This window comes from Ammospiza nelsoni, chromosome 5 (assembly GCF_027579445.1).
Source record: "Ammospiza nelsoni isolate bAmmNel1 chromosome 5, bAmmNel1.pri, whole genome shotgun sequence".
NCBI lineage: Eukaryota > Metazoa > Chordata > Aves > Passeriformes > Passerellidae > Ammospiza > Ammospiza nelsoni.
Genome location: NC_080637.1, coordinates 2,073,983 through 2,092,276, shown reverse-complemented (window position 1 = coordinate 2,092,276; position 18,294 = coordinate 2,073,983). Strand labels below are relative to the sequence as shown.

Below are 18,294 nucleotides of genomic sequence, written 5' to 3'. Positions count from 1 at the left end.
CTTCTCAGTTTTTTTGTTCCCCCCCCCTCACACGCTGACCTCTCCTGCCTTCCCCGGTTTTGTTCACCCCTCACACACGGACTTCTCCTCCTTTCTCGGGTAGCTTGTTCCCCCCTCACAAGCTGACCTCCCTTCTCAGGTATTTTGTTCCTCACACACTGACCTCTCCTTCCTTCTCGGGTATTTTGTTCCTCACACACTGACCTCTCCTTCCTTCTCAGGTGTTTTATTCCTCTCCCTGACATGCTGACCTCTCCTCCCTTCTCGGGTACCTTGTTCCCCTCTCCTCCCTTCTCGGGTACCTTGTTCTCCCCTTCACACACTGACCTTCTCCTACCTTCTCCGGTACCTTGTTCCTCCCCTCACACCTTCTCGGGTATTTTGTTCCCCCGTCCCACACTGACCTCTCTTCTCGGGTGTTTTGTTCCTCACACGCTGGACTCTCTTCCCTTCTCAGTTATTTTGTTTTCCCCCCTCACATGCTGATCTCGCTTCTCATCTCAGGTACCTCGTTTCCCCTTCACACACTGACCTTCTCCTTCCTTCTCAGAGTTTTGTCCCCCCCTCACACTCTGCCCTCTCCTCCCTTCAGGGTTATTTTGTTCCCCCCACTCACACCTCTCCTCCATTCTCAGGTACTTTGTTTCCTCCCTCACAGGCTGACCTCTCCTCTCATGTCGGGTACCTTGTTCCCCTCACACGCTGCCCTCTCCTCCCTTCCCGGCGCTGTTGCCCGGCTCTCGGCGTTCCCGCCTGGCGGAACCCTCGGGCTCGGTGCCGCTCTCTCCTGTGGCTCTGCTCGGCTCTCGGAGCACCACAAATGCCACAGCGATCACAAGGGGTCGAACCCAAATGAGAAAGCAAATGCTGGAATTGCTGTGTGGCCACGGCCATCAGCAATGGGAGTAACTGCATTCTATAAGGTTTCTTTTTACTCTGCTTTTTTTTTTTTTTTTTCCTCCTACTTTTTAATACTGAAGTTTCCTTGGCACATTGCAGCTGTTTCCCGCAGAGAGGAGACTGAGCTTTCTAGACATCCACAATGCTCTGCTGAAATTATTATTTGTTGCTTCTAGCAACTGCTTCCTTTGTTTAACTCTACAAATCCTTTGTTGTTCACAATTGTCTTTTGGCTAAGGCTGTACTTTTCTGTACCTTGTTGTACTCTGGTTTGTATTTCAGGTCCTTTGGTGTGGTGTAACATGGAGAATAACAAGACAAAATAATCCCCTTAATTTTGTTTCCTGAGGGGTGATTTTGATAGTTTTAATGCTGTACTGTGTATTTTATTATCTGGATGTTTATATGATAATTATGTTATACATATAACATGAATCCCCCTGTGCTGGGCACTGCTGAGGTCCCATCTCAAATCCTGAGGGCAGATTTGAGCCCTGTGTGATGAGAAGGACATTGAGGGGCTGGAGCACATCTAGAATGGAGCTGGGAAGGGTCTGGAGAACCAGGAGGGGCTGAGGGAGCTGGGAAGGGCCTGGAGAACCAGGAGGGGCTGAGGGAGCTGGGAAGGGTCTGGAGAACCAGGAGGGGCTGAGGGAGCTGGGAAGGGCCTGGAGAACCAGGAGGGGCTGAGGGAGCTGGGAAGGGCCTGGAGAACCAGGAGGGGCTGGGGGAGCTGGGAAGGGCCTGGAGAACCAGGAGGGGCTGAGGGAGCTGGGAAGGGTCTGGAGAACCAGGAGGGGCTGAGGGAGCTGGGAAGGGCCTGGAGAACCAGGAGGGGCTGAGGGAGCTGGGAAGGGTCTGGAGAACCAGGAGGGGCTGGGGGAGCTGGGCAGGGGCTGAGCCTGGAGCAAAGGAGGCTCAGGGGCCCTTGTGGCTCTGCACAAGTCCCTGCCAGGAGGGCACAGCCGGGGAACAGGGACAGGAGCAGAGGAACGGCCTCAGGCTGAGGCAGGGGATGTTTAGATTTTGATAACAGAAAAAATTCCTCCTGTGAAGGGCTGAACAGGAGGATATGAAATCCCTCCATTCCCTCCACATCCTGTGGATGTGGCACTTGGGGATGTGGGTCAGTGGTGGCCTTGGCAGTGCTGGAGGAACAGTTTGACTTGATGAATTTGAGTCTTTTCCAACCTTAATGTGATAAATTGTGAAACATATTCAGCAGAGTTTTACAATACTTTTGTGTTATTTGTACCTGCAGATTTCTGAATGAGCAGTAAAAGAATTATCCTTAACTCTCACCCAAACCATAAAACAGTGAAAACCTCACCCAGTTTGTTTGGGAGGAACAGATCTTGTGAATCCCAGAAATTCTGGGTTTTGCCCAGGGCTGCTGCTGTTAAACAGATTTTTGGTGTTTTTGCTGGAGGAACAGGTCAGTACATCAGTGAATCCTGCCTTGGCCACACATGAAATGCAGCTGGAGCTTTGAGCAGGACAAGCTTTGAGCAGTTGGTACCACAAACTGTGTGTTTGGAGCTTCAAAGGTGTTTTAAAGTGAGGAACTGGGAGCCTCAACAAGGTGTGTGATAGAGCACAGAGCCCTTGGAACAGGTGGTGGGAAGTTTACTGTGGATTCCTGTGAAAACTGGAGCTTTGTTCGATTCCCCCCCAGCGATTCAGCACTCACTTCAATTGCACTTCACTAAAATGTTCTTTTTCCTGATCAGATGAGAACTATTTATATTTTATCAACTTGCCTTTTTTTTTGTGGTGTTTCCCACTGTCTTTAATGAGTATTTTCATTTGAATGCGTGAGTCTGAGTGAAGAAAAGTGAATTGCATGCTCAAAGAAAGCTGATCCAGAAGGAAAATAGGATTATTTCTGGATTTCCAAGCTGCACCTGTGCATCCTGTAATACTCTTTTCTGCCTTTAAGCACAAATATTTACATAAGTCTGCTCTGATGTGGGGGAGCAGAAGAAAAAAGAAAAAAGGCTTTTATAGAGACACAAAGATGCTGAACACCCACAGTTATGGTCAAAACCAGCAGAGTCTTCAACCCTCCTTTCCTGTAAGAATTATCTGGTCCTAACTGAGCATTAATTTCCTAAAACTTGTATTTGCATTGTCTGTTCCTTCAGTTTTGCTTCATAAAAAAGAACCTGCAGCAGCATAATGCCCACATACTGTTACTGCAATGTTCTTCCTGTGAAACAAATTTTTGAGTCAGGAAATGGATAATTAAGCCTCAGTTTGCCATCCATAGCTTAGCAGTAATCACACTTAACAGGGCTGGCCCTAGGGCAGGTAAAATAGGCAGGCAGTTATCCACCCAGCCTGGCTGGAGGCATCAGGAAAAGCAAATTTACAGAAATGAAACATTTATTATTCATTAATGTTAAAGTTTTCTCTTAAAAATTGACATAATCTAATTTTCTCGCTGTTTTATTGGGCAGGTAGGAAGCTGACAGCGGGCTGGCAAAAGGAATTGCTCATCTGCACTAAAAAAACAGAGAAAAAATATAATACAGACAGTGTGGGGGAAAATGAGTCCTCAGTGTAAAGAGAGATTCTTGGTGAATCTCAAATCTGATTGCTGTTCCAAGTGTAATTGTGAAGTTGATGCCTGTAAATGGATCATCTTAAAGGTTGTAGCTGAATTTTTTGCCACAGTGCAAAATATAAGGGGGTGGGGGGCAGCAAAATGCAGGGTTTGGTGGCAAAAATACTCCTGGGAAGGGAATGAAGTGACAGGGGATGAGCTGAAGTAGGGGGGTGTGGATGGCACTGCAAATTCAGGTTCACAACACTGAGTTTGTGAGTGCTCCAAAGGTATTCAGCACCTTCCAAACCTAAATGGAGATGGATTGTGGGCATTTGGAGCTTGAAAATTCATGGATTTATCTCTACCTGAGGTATTTTTGTTGTTGACCCTTGCAGAATAGGAGAGGGGAAAATGGGACAGAGGAGAATGGCTTTAAGGTGAAGGAGGTTGGATTTAGATGAGGTTTAAAGCAGAAATTCTTGGCTGGGAGGGTGGGAGGGGATGGAATGGAATTCCCAGAGCAGCTGGGGCTGCCCCTGATCCCTGCAATGTCCAGGCCAGGCTGGAGCAGCCTGGCACAGTGGGAGGTGGCCCTGCCATGGCAGGGGTGGCACTGGAGGGGCTTTAAGGTGACTTCCAACCCAAACCATTCCATGGAAATAGAGCTGCCTCTCCAGTGCTCCAGTCTGAGCTGCATCCACGGGGTGTAAACTAAATCCGAATCTTCCCCATCCAACAGGAAACAGACTTGCAAATAGAGGTGGAGGAGACTCCAGATTTGTTTAGAAACCTGTTTTTTCCACTTTTGCTGTGGACATCTATGTGAAAAAAACACTCCATCCTGTGGGATCTTTGTGGTTTGGCAACACCAGCTGAGCTCTCTGGGCCTGTGACTGCCTGTGGGACCTGCCATGGTGCCAGGAAAAGCATTGCACAGAATTTACAGAATCCCTGGGTTGGGAGAGACCTTCAGGACCATGGAGTCCAGCCACATAAACCTTGGGATAAAGGTGCTGCTTCCTAAGGACTCTGCCAGTATTATCCATCCCTGAGGAGAGGATTTCCCAGGAAAGAGGGAATAACTTCAAAGGATTAAAAGAGTTTGACATGACCAACCCCCAGAGTCAGTTACAGAATCACAGAATGACCAGGTTGGGAGAGGCCTTCAAGGCCCTGGAGCCCAGCCCAGCCCCTGGCACCCAGTGCCACCTCCAGGCTGGTTAAACACACCCAGGGGTGGTGACTGCACCCCCTCCCCGGGCAGCCATTGCAGAACTTTCTCCCCCTTGCTGGAAAAGCTTTTTGCTGCTCTCCAAGCTGGATTTCCCTCGGCCCAGCTCAGGCTGTGTGCCCTGGGTGTGCCAGTGCTGCTGCAGACAGAGCCCAGGGGCAGCTGGGCACAGGCACCTTTCAGGAGCTGTGAGAGTGCTGGGGGCACCCTGAGTCTCCTTTCCTGCAGGCTGAGCACCCCCAGCTCCCTCAGGGCTCCCTCAGGGTTTGTGTCCCAGCCCCTCTCCAGCCCCGCTGCCCCTCTGGCCCTGCTCAGTGTCCCAAGGTCCTGCCCGGGCTGAGGGGGCAGAGCTGGCACAGCCCTGGAGCTGAGCCCTGCCCGTGCCAGGGCACAGTGCCCTCCCTGCTGCTGTGCCCTCCATTGTGGCACAGCCAGGTGGCACTGGGTCCTTGGCCACCAGGGCACAGTGACCTCCCTGCTGCTGTGCCCTCCTTTGTGGCACAGCCAGGTAGCACTGGGTCCTTGGCCCAGGGCAGGGCACAGTGACCTCCCTGCTGCTGTGCCCTCCATTGTGGCACAGCCAGGTGGCACTGGGCCCTTGGCCACCAGGGCACAGTGACCTCCCTGCTGCTGTGCCCTCCAGTGTGGCACAGCCAGGTGGCACTGGGCCCTTGGCCAGGGCACACCAGGGCTCCTGCCCTGCTGCCCACCGGGTCCCTCTGTGCCTGGCACTGCCCAGCCTCACCATCCCCAGCCCGTGGCACTGCAGGGGTTTTTGTGGCCAAAGTGCAGCACTGGGCACTTGGATTGATTAAACTTCAGTTTCCTGTGGTTGTTCCCAGTTTGTGCTGAGCTTCTTGGTCTGGGGACTGAGCAGGCAAATCTGGTGTGCGTTTCACCCACATCAAAGCTCTTTTTGTAGGAGTTTGGTGCAGATAAGCTGCCCACATTTGTGGGAACAGGAGTGCTACACAGAATAAAGATTAACCTGTGTGTGATGTGTGTTCTGTGGTGGGATTGACAGTGTTAAATCCTGGTTTGAGGCTGGCAAACAGCATTTTTACAGAGGGAGGTGAGTGGTTTCATAGTTGTGCAGCTGATCATGCCTGTGGCATTGCTGTGCTCCTGGATTTATCTGTTGTGCCACATGATGAGTGGTACAATGGTGTTTGTTTTCTTTTGCTGCTGACTAGCTCAGTAAACATCATGTTCTCTCAGCTCCAACAATAACAGAAGTGTATTAGCTTGTGGAGAAATGATAACTTATTTTCTATCCCTTTACAGCATCTGCCTGTTGTTGTCTTGTGTTCTTTGAATGCTGGAGAGGTTCCTTTTTCTTCCTTTCCTCCCCAGATTAATGCATCACAGTGTGGGAGTAATTTTGGACAGAAGATGAGACTGGCTGGTAGTTGTTCATTGGGCACGTGCACATCTGGGCCAGATCTATGGAAAGCATTGATTTGTAAAAGCACAAAGAGCTATCCAAAACTGCCTGCAGTGTGAAATAATTTCCTGCAGAGTGTATGGAGTGTGCTGGTGTTAGATGTTGCCGGGACCAGATAAATTACATTGGTTTGTAGGGAAAAATTCCTTTTATCCCTGCGGAATGCAGGGCATTTTTGAAGCTCTGTCTGCATTTCTGTGGTAAATACACACCACGATTTTATACTTTATAAAAATGAGACATGGTGTGACTTCCTTCAAGAGACACAGAACAGCAGGGATTGAAAGGGACCTCAGAGCCCATCCAGTTCAGTGGGCAGGGACACATTCCAGGAGCTTCCAGCCCCAGTGTCCTGCCTGGCCTTGGCCATTGCAGGGGTCAGGGGCAGCCCCAGCTGCTCTGGGAATCCCAAAATCCCACCCCAGGCTCCCTCTCCAGGGAATTCCCTCCATTCCCAGCTCTCCCAGCCTGGCATTGGATCCATCCCCACCCCGACTCCTCTCTAGGAAGGGATTTTGGGGTCTGGGGGCTTCACTGGCAATCTCAGCACTCCAGGAAGGGTCTCCCTTCCCTTTGCCATCCCCAACTTCCATAAAAATCCCTGGGGATGGATTCTGAGTGTCCCAAATCCCAGAATGGTTTGGGTGGGAAGGGCCCTTCAAGCCCATCCCATTCCAATGCCACCATCCCAGGCTGCTCCAGCCTGGCCTTGGGCACTGCAGGGATCAGGGGCAGCCCCAGCTGCTGTGGCAATGCCAGCCCAGGCAGGAATTCCTCATTGCCAAGATGCCACCCATGGCTGCCCTCTGGCAGTGGGAGCCATTCCCTGTGTGCTGTCCCTGCAGGCCTTGTCCCCAGTCCCTCTGCAGCTCTGCTGGAGCCCCTGCAGGCCCTGCAATGTGCTGGGAGCTCTCCCAGCCTCTCTTCTCAAAACCATTGAATTTTGCTCCTCAGAGGACAATTCTGACACTCTGTGGTCTGTGGTGGGGAAAAAACCCTTTTATACCACAAGTGAGTTTTTCAACTGCTTCTGAGTACTTAGTTGAGCATTTGTAATAAGTACATAAATAAAAAATCTTGCCTTTCTCTTCACTAAAAAGTGACTTACCCTTTAGCTTTTGATGGCTACAGTCTGTGCAGCTGCTTTAAGGGGACAGGTGAGAGTAAATTCAAACTTTTTCTGGGTTGTGGCACTTTGTCCCTTCACCTGAGGTGCTGAGGCAGGAAGATTCTTGGAGTTCATTCAGTTTTTTAGAGAGGTGCAGCCTTTTGCAGAAGTGGTATGGCTGGTAGATATATATATTTAAATATATATAAATGTGAGTACTTTTTCCTGTGTATTTACCTTTGGAAATGAGCTATTCCTGCCTTTCATGTGAGCTGTTGGAGGAAGCAGTTGAAGGCTTTGGGTGTTTGTACAATGACCAGGCTTCAGGACTCCTGAGAAAATCCTTCCATCTCCTCCCTCTGCTCATGGGGTTGGATGCTGGAAATAGGAGATGAAAAATGCTTGTGACCTACAGATCAACTTCTACTAAAATGAATAGTCCCAAAGGACTTTTTTTATTAATCTAATTCCAGTGTAAATTCAGTGACCTCAGGGAAATAACAAGGTTCATTTATTTTCTCCTGAGGAAAGTGCTGTACATCCCATGATAAAAACATTTCAGGATTGTGTCTGATCATCTTCTCCTCTATCCTGTCTTCCATCTGTGGGAGTGACTCCAGTGAATGAAGCATTTTGCTTTTGTGTAATCTGTATTTTTAACTATGTAAAATCAGAAGTCTGTGAGATTTGACTCAATGAATTTCTGTTTCACAACACCATAAAAATGTCTCTCAGCAGACTCAGAGAGGAATTATTGTAATCCTGGTGAGCTCTTGCTAATGAGCAGGAATCTGCAGCCATCCAGCTGCCAAGTACAAATTCCAGGTATCTTACAGAGGAGGATTCTCATTTGGAAAAAAAAAAATAAAAAACAAAACCAAAAAACAAGTGAAGTGCTCAGGAATCCCTCCTGGAAACCCCCACTGAGTTCATCATCTGCTACTCAGGATCTAAACTGATTTTCCTTCTGTTTGTCCTCTGTTTGGAATATTTTTCAGGGAGTTTTTAAGTGCTGATGTGTAAGTTTTCTGTGCTGTCTAGGCTATTTAGGTGTTCTGGAAAGGCCCAGGGATGGCCTTGAAGAGCCCAGTGCTTCAAAGGACGAGGAGAGACTTCTGATCTTGTCTCGGTCTCGGTGTTTATTAATTGTTTATCTAAAAGATTTTCTTTCAGCCCGACAGAGGTCTGCACAGCATGTCAGCCATGGGCACACTGCGAGCCCCCGGGGCGGTCACCTATCTTTATACCCGAAGTTACGTGTACAATATTTATCATTTTTCCCCAATACCTTCTACCCTTATTAACCGGTGCACTTCTAGTAATAACCAATCCCAAAGTGCCACCATCACCACAGAAGATGGAGGCCAAGAAGAAGAAGAAGAAGAACAGGACACGCCCCAATTCCTCCATCTTACTTCTTTACACCCCCCTGTACCGAAATCCTAAACCCTGTGTTTTACACTTTATCTAACTTATCCCTTCACCATTCACCCAGTGAATTCCTCCCATCCTCATACAGGCGTCGTCTCCTGTGTAGGATCAAAGTCCAGCCACCAGACACTTCTGGCAACATTCCAAGACTCCCAAGCCCCCCAAGGGTGTTCTCGGCCACTCTGCACCTCCATCCTGAGGTGCTGAGATCCCACACTGATGTATATTTATCATTGTTTCATAATCCTGTCCTGTTTTGTGATTCCCCCTTCAAAGTTCTTCCTGCAAAGTTTCTTTCCCAAACAATTTGAATCCTTTCTGTTTGACAAACACTGTGTTGACTTTTCTTCTTCCTTGCAACACATTTTAATAGGACTAAAATAAGCAGAGATGCCCTTGGCTTACTTTTCTGCAGTGTTAGCAGGAGCATGGATAAGCTCAAGAATATTAAGTATTCCTTGCTTTTCTCTTGTTTTTGGTACAGAGCAAGAAAAAGAAATGGCTCCTGTACCATGAGACTGAGATGGGAAATTCAGGTGTACAAAGTTTCAAATTCCAAGTGATTAATCCAGACTCATTACCAGTGGAAATAACCAAATCTTAAAGTCAAAACCTTACATTTCTAAAACTTTGTTTTTCAGTAAAATGAAGGGGGAAAAAAAAGAAATCTCTGTTGCCTTTTTCCATTTGGGTCTTGGGTTTTGGTTTAAACTCTTACCTTGTCTGTAAGGAAATAATCTCCAGGTGTTTAAGGCAAATTCAAGTGAGTGGAGAACTAAGAAAAACCTGTTGGGGAAATTTGTTGTTGTGTGGAATTTTTATCATTTTTGGTGTAAGATGTGGTACCTGGGACCATTATTAAGTGGCATTGTTGGGTTAATGGTTGGACTCCATGATCTTAGAGGTCTTTTCCAACCTTAATAATTCTGTGATGTTTTGAACCAGAACAGAATAAAGGACTGTAAATAAATACAAGATTTTTGGTCAGAATATGAGTGTGGTATTTTTATTAGTGGTTGTTGCCACTGTATATTCCCAACTCAGGTAATTAAGTGTTGTGGTTTTGGTTTGTTAATTTGAGATTTCATTACTTTTTAGATTTCTTAGTTATTGTGCTAATTAGTGTGTTGAGTTTGGTGTTGCTTAATTACTAATGTACTTATTTTCTGTTGTGAGATAGGATTAGGAGAAAGGTAAAGCAGGTTTAAAATTTTAAAAGAGTATAAAGAAAAAATTTAAATGGTAACTAAAAGAAAGAATTAAAGTAGCTATTAAGAATTAATATTAATAATGACTAAAAGAAAGAATTAAAGTAACTAATAAGAATTAAAAGCAAAGTAGGATGTTCCCAATACAGGTGTTTATTGTGCATCCACCAGAGGCAGCTGGAAATCCTGGAATGTGGCAATTGCCTGAGCCTGAAACTTTGGTTCATCTTGGTTTTAGTTGTCCTTTCAAGGGTGAGAGGAGACCAGAACTGTGCTTGCTCATTTATGATCTCAGTAGGAACCATCTGGTGGCATCTCCAAGGTTTTTCTGCTTTCCAGCTCTCCTGGCTTTGTCCTTCTGCCACTTTTGGGGTTTCTGAGATAGGAACTGCTGGGACCTCTCAGGCTTCACAAGCAGCTCTGCTTTGCAGGCCAGATGTTTTTAGCAAAATTAATTTTTCCTGTAGACAGGACAAGCTAAATTCAAATGCAAGGACAAAAAGACTGGGCAACACAATATAAATCTGCTTTAAAAATAGGGCTGGGATTTGTTAGCAAGCCTGGGTTGGATGGGAATTTGCTGGAGCAGTGGAGTCCTCGTGGCATCCTCTGACATCAATGTAGTCTTGGCTCTGGAGAGAGATCTTCAGCTTCTGTAACCTACTGCTGATGGATTCTGTGGCAAATCCAGAATTGTGAAATTCAATTTGGTTGGATTAAAGCTACCAACTTTCCTAGCCTGTGCTCTGGGCCAGTTTGCAGAATTCTCCTACGATCTGTGTGCAGGTCACAGAGGATGGATGTGTTCATTAACTGCTGGCACAGGCAGCCCCAAACTCAACCAAAATGACAATTCCTGAGCTGGATATTCCTTGTGTCCAGTGTAGCCATGCTGAAGAACATTCTTCCAGCAGAAAGAAGCAGTTCTTCACAAAGAAAATGGATTTATCTGTAAGGGCTCTTAACAGAGGATGACTTTCTGCCAGCCCTGCACGTGATTCTCATTTTAGTCTTGGGATGGTTTGGATTGGAAGGGACTTCAAGATGGTCATGGGCAGGGAGCCTTTCACTAAAATTTTTATTTTCTGGGCCCTGAGCAATCTTGTGTAGTGTTCCTACTTCTCAGAGCCTTTTTAAAGAACTTTGGCTAAAATATAATTTAATTTTGTTCTGTGAAAAGCTGATTTGAGACACAATTTAAAGGTTTGGGAGTAGAATATTAATGTAATAGCACGAGAAAGGATTCCTGTCTCTGTAGCTACCATGCAGCATGGAGCATGAAAGGCAAAGAGTTTTATGCTTTGGAAGAAGCTGCTTTGGGGGGACACTCGTGAGGGGCTGCAGCTTCTTCAGGAGGGGCAGCTCTGATCTCTGTGACAGGGATGGGTCCTGAGGGACTTCATTTCAGTTCTCTGCAGGTGCTTTAGAGAGGAGGTTGAGGTTGGATATCAGGAAAAGGTTCTTGCTGCTCTTTCTGGGATTTTTATCCTCTCAAAGGGAGAAGGAGAAGATTGCATTGATTCTTGAATAGAAATCTGGAGTGACATCAAGAAGCTTTGAGCTATGTCCAGTTTCACAAAGTTTTCAGCAGTTTTGTTGCAATCTCAAACTGAATTGATTTCAATAAAAAGAATTTTTATTTTCAATAAAAATTCTTTTTATTGAACTTACATGATGTTGAGGTTACTACATGATGTTAGAGGTTAAAATAATTGAGGGGGAAAACAGAGTCATGGGGCCTTTCCTGTTGTATTGATACATGTTTGAAAACTGACTGGTGGAAGATCTGGATAAATTTGTGATGGATTTCTGTGTGTCCCTGTGACATCCCTACCTTTGGCAGATGAGTTACAGGAACTACAACATTGCACAAGTTGCACTGATTCCTAAGTCTAAAGTTAGGATTTTTTCCTTATAGATCTTCATAAATAATAAATCAAGAAATATTTCAGCTGTTACATTGTGCCTGTATTAATGACTGTCTGGCAATGTGATAACCAACAGAGAACTTTCACTGAAGAGGAAAAAGGAAAACTCTGAAGGTGTGGGAATCAGAAAAATAGAAACTTCCACAGATATGGAAGGGTTTGATTTGCAGCCTTGGATTGATGTAAAAATACAATAGACAGATATTAAGCAGGAAAATCATAAACTTATGTTTCTATCATTGTAAGTGAGAAGATGCCTTAAATAAGTGAGAAACTATATCAGTAATATGGTGAAAAGTTTAGGGCTGTGGTTATAGAGAATAAGCTGAGAGTTTAGAAGTTATAATAAATTATATTTGTGCATGTGAGACAGAAGCCTATTGGACAAAAGAATCTACAATACAGCAGAAGTAAGTGTAGGTGATAGGTTAGAAAAACAAAATAAAGCCTGTAGCAATTGTCTATTGGTTTAGAAAGTTCTCTCTTGCCTTGTAACAAAGAAATTTGTGACTGCTCTTGAGCTGTGGCTGACTGCTTGCTCCTTTAAAATCTCACAGCCTCTGAGGCTGATGTTTATCTGAGCAATAAATCGTACTCAGCCCCAAAATTGTCCATCCTGTGGTGGTGTTCAAGGGGTCCCAGGACGAAGGAAGAGATGAGGATCTGACTCCATGTTTCAGAAGGCCGATTTATTATTTTATGATATATATTATATTAAAAGAAAATGATAGACTAAAACTACACTAAAGAATAGAAGAAAGGATTTCATCAGAAGGCTAGAAAAGAAAACAATGGAATGATAATAAAATCTCACAGCCTTGACACAGCTGGCTGTCATTGGTCATCAAGCAAAAACAATTCACATGCTGGGTAAACAGTTCTCCAGATCACATTGCAAAGCAGCAAAACACGGAGAAGCTGAAGCTTCCCAGCTTCTCAGGAGAAAAGATCTTGGCAAAAGGATTTTTCATAAAATATGTCTGTGACACCATCCCTTCATTACAAGGGGTGATGATAGCAATATGAAGGGTTTGAAAACTGGCAGAGGACTAAACCATAGCATGGATGGGGTTTATTTTCTCACAGTGCACTGATTTCTGTTGTCATCTTATTGCAAGGGTTCCATACTGTTGTCTCCTATCATAAAAGTTCCAAACCCTATTGGTGTTTCTCATGGGCTGCTCCTCAGAGCTCTGACTCTTTCCTCTTCACAAAGCAGCCACTGACTCCAGTTCCCTTCTCAACACCACCCCACTCTGTTATAGCATCTTCTTCTCACTGGGCACAGCTGGGGCCTGTTAAAGTCAGGCCTGTTCCTAATCTTTGATAATTGGCCCAGCTGCAGCTCCTTAGGGGTAAGATCACTTTCTAGACAATTTTTATTTTCTCACATTCTATCCCCCCACAACAAACTGCTTTTCCCATCCCAAATCCAGCAGTGGGATGGAGCCTGTGGCCCTGGGTGTGATTGTCACTCAGGGGCACAGCCCAGCACAGGGTCCTGTTGTGCCTCAGCCCATGGATCCAGCCTGGCCCACCCAGCCTGGTGGGACCCCAGAACTGACTGAAGGTGCCCTTGATCTGCTGGCATCTTATCACAGGGGTTCCATGCTGTTGTCTCCTTATCACAAGAGTTCCACACCTTCTTGGTGTTTCTCATGGGCTTCTCCTCAGAGCTCTGACTCTTTCTGTTTCACAAAGCAACCACTGACTCCAGTTCCCTTCTCAACACCACCCCACTCTTTTATAGCATCTTCTTCTCACTGGGTACAGCTGGGGCCTGTTAAAGTCAGGCCTGTTCCTAATCTTTGCTAATTGGCCCAGCTGCAGCTCCTTAGTGGTGAGATTACTTTCTACACCATCTTTATGTTCTTATATTCCATCCCCCACAGATCTCTACCTACTAAACTCCAAATAACTTTGCCATCTTGGTGTCCTCCTCAGGACTTTGTCAAGCAGCGATGACGTGGAGGACAGGGAGAACGAGAAGGGGCGGCTGGAGGAGGCGTACGAGAAGTGCGACCGCGACCTGGACCAGCTGATCGTGCAGCACTACACGGAGCTGACCACGGCCATCCGCACCTACCAGAGCATCACCGAGCGCATCACCAACTCCCGCAACAAGATCAAGCAGGTGCCAGCCCTCAGGGTGCTCCCTGTGCCGTGTGGGACGTGGATTTGTGGAGTTTGTTTACGTTGTGTCTGGGTTTGGAAAGCCAGGTGTCTGCTGAGAATGTCTGCTCCTGAAATGGAGAATGTAAACCCGCTCCCTCTGAATTGTCATAATTCTGAAATTAAGGGGCTCTTTGTCCTCTCTTTGGAGCAGGAATAAGAGTTTACTAGGAAAAGTAAAATACAAATATAATAGTACAAAAAAACCTGACAGAGTCAAATTGCCTGACACCCTGTGGGTCAGGGTGTTGGTAGCAATCTGTCTGGGTTTGAGCAGACAGGTGTCTGCTGAGGAAGGCAGGAGCCTTCCCAGAAATAGAAAATGTAAATAAACCCCCTCCCTCTGAATTATTATAATTTTGAAATTAAGGAGCTCTCAGGCAAAGATGTGGGAATAGGAATAAGACTTTACTAGTAAAATTAAAATACAAATATAATAGTATAAAAAAACACTGACAGAGTCAAATTGCCTGACACCCTGTGGGTCAGGGTGTTGGTAGCAATCTGTCTTGGTTTGGAAAGCCAGGTGTCTGCTATGGAAGGCAGGAGCCTCTCCTGAAATGGAGAATGGAAACCCCCTCCCTCTGAATTATTGTAATTTTGAGAATTTTGAAATTGTTATAATTTTGAAATTTTGAGAATTTTGAAATTCATCTCTTTGGAGCAGGAATAAGAGTTTACTAGGAAAATTAAAATACAAATATAATAGTACAAAAAAATCCTGACAGAGTCAGAAATTACCTGTGGGTAATATCTGACAGCCTGTGGGTCAGAGTATTGGTGGCATCTGTCTGGGTTTGAACAGACAGGTGTCTGCTGAGGGAGGCAGGAGCCTCCCCTGAAATGGAGAATGTAAACCCACCCCTTCCGAATTGTTATCATTTTGAAATTAAGGGGCTCTTTCTCCTCTCTTTGGAGCAGGAATAAGAGTTTACTAGGACAAGTAAAATACAAATATAATAGTACAAAAAAACCTGACAGAGTCGGAAATTACCTGACACCCTGTGGGTCAGGGTACTGATGGCAATCTGTCTTGGTTTGGAAAGCCAGGTGTCTGCTATGGAAGGCAGGAGCCTCCCCTGAAATGGAAAATGCAAACCCCTTCCCTCTGAATTTTTATAATTTTGAAATATTAATTTGAAATATTCATCATTTGAAATATTGTTAATAAAATCTTGTGACTGACCAGAGAGTCCAACACAGCCAGACTGTGATTGGCCATTAATTAAAAGCAACCAAGCTGGACCAATCCCAGATGCACCTGTTGCATTCCACAGCAGCAGATAATCATTGTTTTTCTTTTCCTCTGAGGCTTCTCAGGAGAAAAATCCTGGCAAAAGGGATTTTTCAGAAAATATCATAGTGACATGGATGGGATCTTGGCATGAGGAATTCCTGCCTAGGCTGGCATTGCCACAGCAGCTGGGGCTGCCCCTGATCCCTGCAGTGCCCAAGGCCAGGCTGGAGCAGCCTGGCATGGTGGGAAGTTTCCCTGCCCACAGCAGGGGTGGAAAGATGATTTTTAAGCTTTCAGCCCCACATCTTGTCATGACTTTAATTCTAAGCCAGGCCTGAATAGCAGTGACTGTCACTACAGGACCATCCATTCCCACCATTGTCCCCAGCTGTGTTTTACTGGCAGCATTTTCAGCAGGATCTCCCTGAGAACAGGAGTTGTTAAAAGTCAAACTGAGAGGTGGATGTGAAGCGCAAAGCTCTGCGGTGCCCCTGTTCATTTATTGTCTGGGCATGTTGCTCTCAGGTTTTTGAAGTCTCCAGGGCTGCTGAGCTCACACCTTTCCATCTCATCTTTTCATGTTTTGCCATCTTGGCCTTCAGCCACCTCCTGAATAGTCTGGGTGATTCATCATCTTGCTTTTTGCTCACAGATTTTGAATTTTGATGCTGTTTCCAAGCTCAGCTGTGTTGTGTGAACGCCCGTGAACTCTGTGCCCCCGAATCTTTCTGCATTTTGAGTGCTCACACTTTAGGGTATGGTGCCAGTAAATAACTCTGGCACTCGTGCCTGGGGACTTGTTTGAGCTGCTCTGTCCCTGCAGCAGAGCAGAGTTCTTTGGGCTCCTATTTTGCACTTCCTGTGCAGTTTGCTGTTCCTAAACTTTGCAAAACAGGCACCAGATTTTTCTTACTTCAATTTGTTTCCTGGCTCTGTGGCAGTCTCAGCTTAAAACCTTTCCCAGAAGTGCTTTAGGAGCAGCAAATTTTTACCCTTGGTGGGTTACACACTGACCCTTCTGGCTTTGAAAATTCATTTAACATTTTCAAAGAAAATGAGAGCATTCTGCTGCTTTCCCAGGGTAAGAGTTCATCCCAGGATTTATGGACAAAGCTCAGCACTCTGAAAGCAGAGATCAATTCCACTAAATTTGAAATCAACTGTAGGCAGTGTTCTGGTTCCACACAGTGTGCAGAGCTTGGCAGAGGTCAACACAAGCAGAGAGTGGTGTGACCTTTGGGTCCCACCTAGGAGAATGACTGTGAGGGTGAGGGACCTTTTGGTATTTAAGTTTGCTTATTGGTTTTGGTCAATATGCATTGAAGTGGTTGTGACCTGATCTCACAGGAGGCCCCGGATCTGGTTTGTCATCAATCTGTGTTACACTCTGAGGCTTGTTCTTTGTGTTCCCCTCTGTGCAAGGTGGAAGGTGTGCAAGGGACAGAGATTCCAGATCCTTCTGGGGCTCAGAGCCTCTGCTGCTCACAGTGACCCTGAGATGTGTTAGAAAGTCTCTTTTTCCAGCCTGGCAGTTGAAGGAGGAGTCAGGATCCTTCTGTTCTCATTCTCAAGGTTGTTTTATTATTTTTTATCTATAAAATTCTCTCTCTGGCCTGCTGAGGTCTGTCCAGCAGCTCAGACAGAGGCACACTGACCACCCTGGGGTGGTGTTAACATTTTATACTAAAAACTACATCTACAATATTTACCATAACTTCCCAATCCCTATCACCTATGTTAGACAGCGAGTTTCTGCCCTAAACCAATCCAAAAGTGCCAACAGCACCCAGATAATGGAGGCCAGGAAGAAGAAGGAAGAAGGACAGGGTACACTGAAATTCCTCCATCTTGGGACCCCATTCTAAAAACCCCAAAATCGATTTTTCACCCTGTGACAAACTAACTATTATTCCACTTAAACTCTCTTGTCTTGTAATTGTTCATATAAAGGTGGTAATTTGCTCCATGGGTCAAAATCAAAGTCACAGGGGTCTTGGGCTCTGTGCCAGGGTCTCTGAGCCCCCTGGCAGGGGCTGGAGCCATCCAGGACAGCCAGAGGGATGTCCTGGCTTCCAACATCTGGGGATTTGCCTTTTCTAGTCAATTCTTGTGTGGACTCCTGGTGGGAAAGGTTTAGTTTTGGGCTTAGCTACAGAGGTGTTGCCTCTGTAAAACTGAATTACGAAGCAGAACCAATTTGGGCTCTCAAGGGAAGGTTTTTTTTTAAAGATCTGCTGTTCATTCCTTGCCCTGCTCCAAGTATTGTGGGCTGGGGTCTCTGTACAAATCCCCAACAGGGCAGGGCTGCTGGGAACGTGCCTTGAGCTGTTTGATTTTCCAGCACCAGCCTCATTCCATGGCTATGGCAATGGGAAGATGCCCTCAGCTCACACCCCAGGCAGCAGACACAGAACTCAATGTCACAGCTCACTTTGACAGTTTTGTGACCAATCCCACACAGCAAAAGCACATTGACAGCAGCTCCATCCAACCACTGTAAGCACAGGTACCTTTGGTTAAACAATGCTGGCTTATTTCAAATCCAATCCCTGCTTGTGAGCCTCAAACACAATGCACAGAGCTCTGTTATTAACTTAGAACTCCCTCATATCTCACTGATAAACTTTCCTGCAGCTTAGGGAGTTATTCTAGACTGTTGTGGTGTGCTGTAATGTCCCATTTTGGCCTTCCAGGTCATTTCCCCAGGTGTGCCTATGCCTCTCCCTTCCCCCTTGCCCCCATGCTGAGTGAGTCCTGTCAATCAGGCTTAACATTCCAGCAAGGCATCGTGTGGTTGGTCAAGTTCAAAGGATGCCCCTATGCCCAGGGGTCATTGGCCTTTCTGGGTGTCATCTTCCCCTGAGACCCTGCCCCTGTCACCTGGTTGGTGGCTCACCTGTACCTCCCCTCCCCCTGTCCCTGAGCTTAAAAGGTGATCAGAGCATGCAGCCGGGATTCTTTTGGAGCAGTTGCTCACGTTCAGACCTCTGTAACCATGGAATAAACCTCTGGACATTAAATCCTCCAGCAGAATCCTCTCCTTTTTCTCTTCACCATCGCCTGAAACCATTCCTCCTGAGGTAAACG

The 18,294-nt window shown here is 46.1% G+C and overlaps 1 protein-coding gene across 2 annotated transcripts in view; it reads left to right on the top strand.

The window, feature by feature from the left end:
• The window catches only part of EXOC4 (exocyst complex component 4), a 314,456-nt gene that overhangs the window by 8,728 nt on the left and 287,434 nt on the right, over positions 1–18,294 (top strand). For both annotated transcript variants that reach the window (XM_059473330.1, XM_059473329.1), the window contains exon 2: positions 13,743–13,932. In XM_059473330.1, the coding sequence (XP_059329313.1) occupies positions 13,743–13,932 (190 nt within the window). The remainder of the gene's footprint in view (positions 1–13,742; positions 13,933–18,294) is intronic.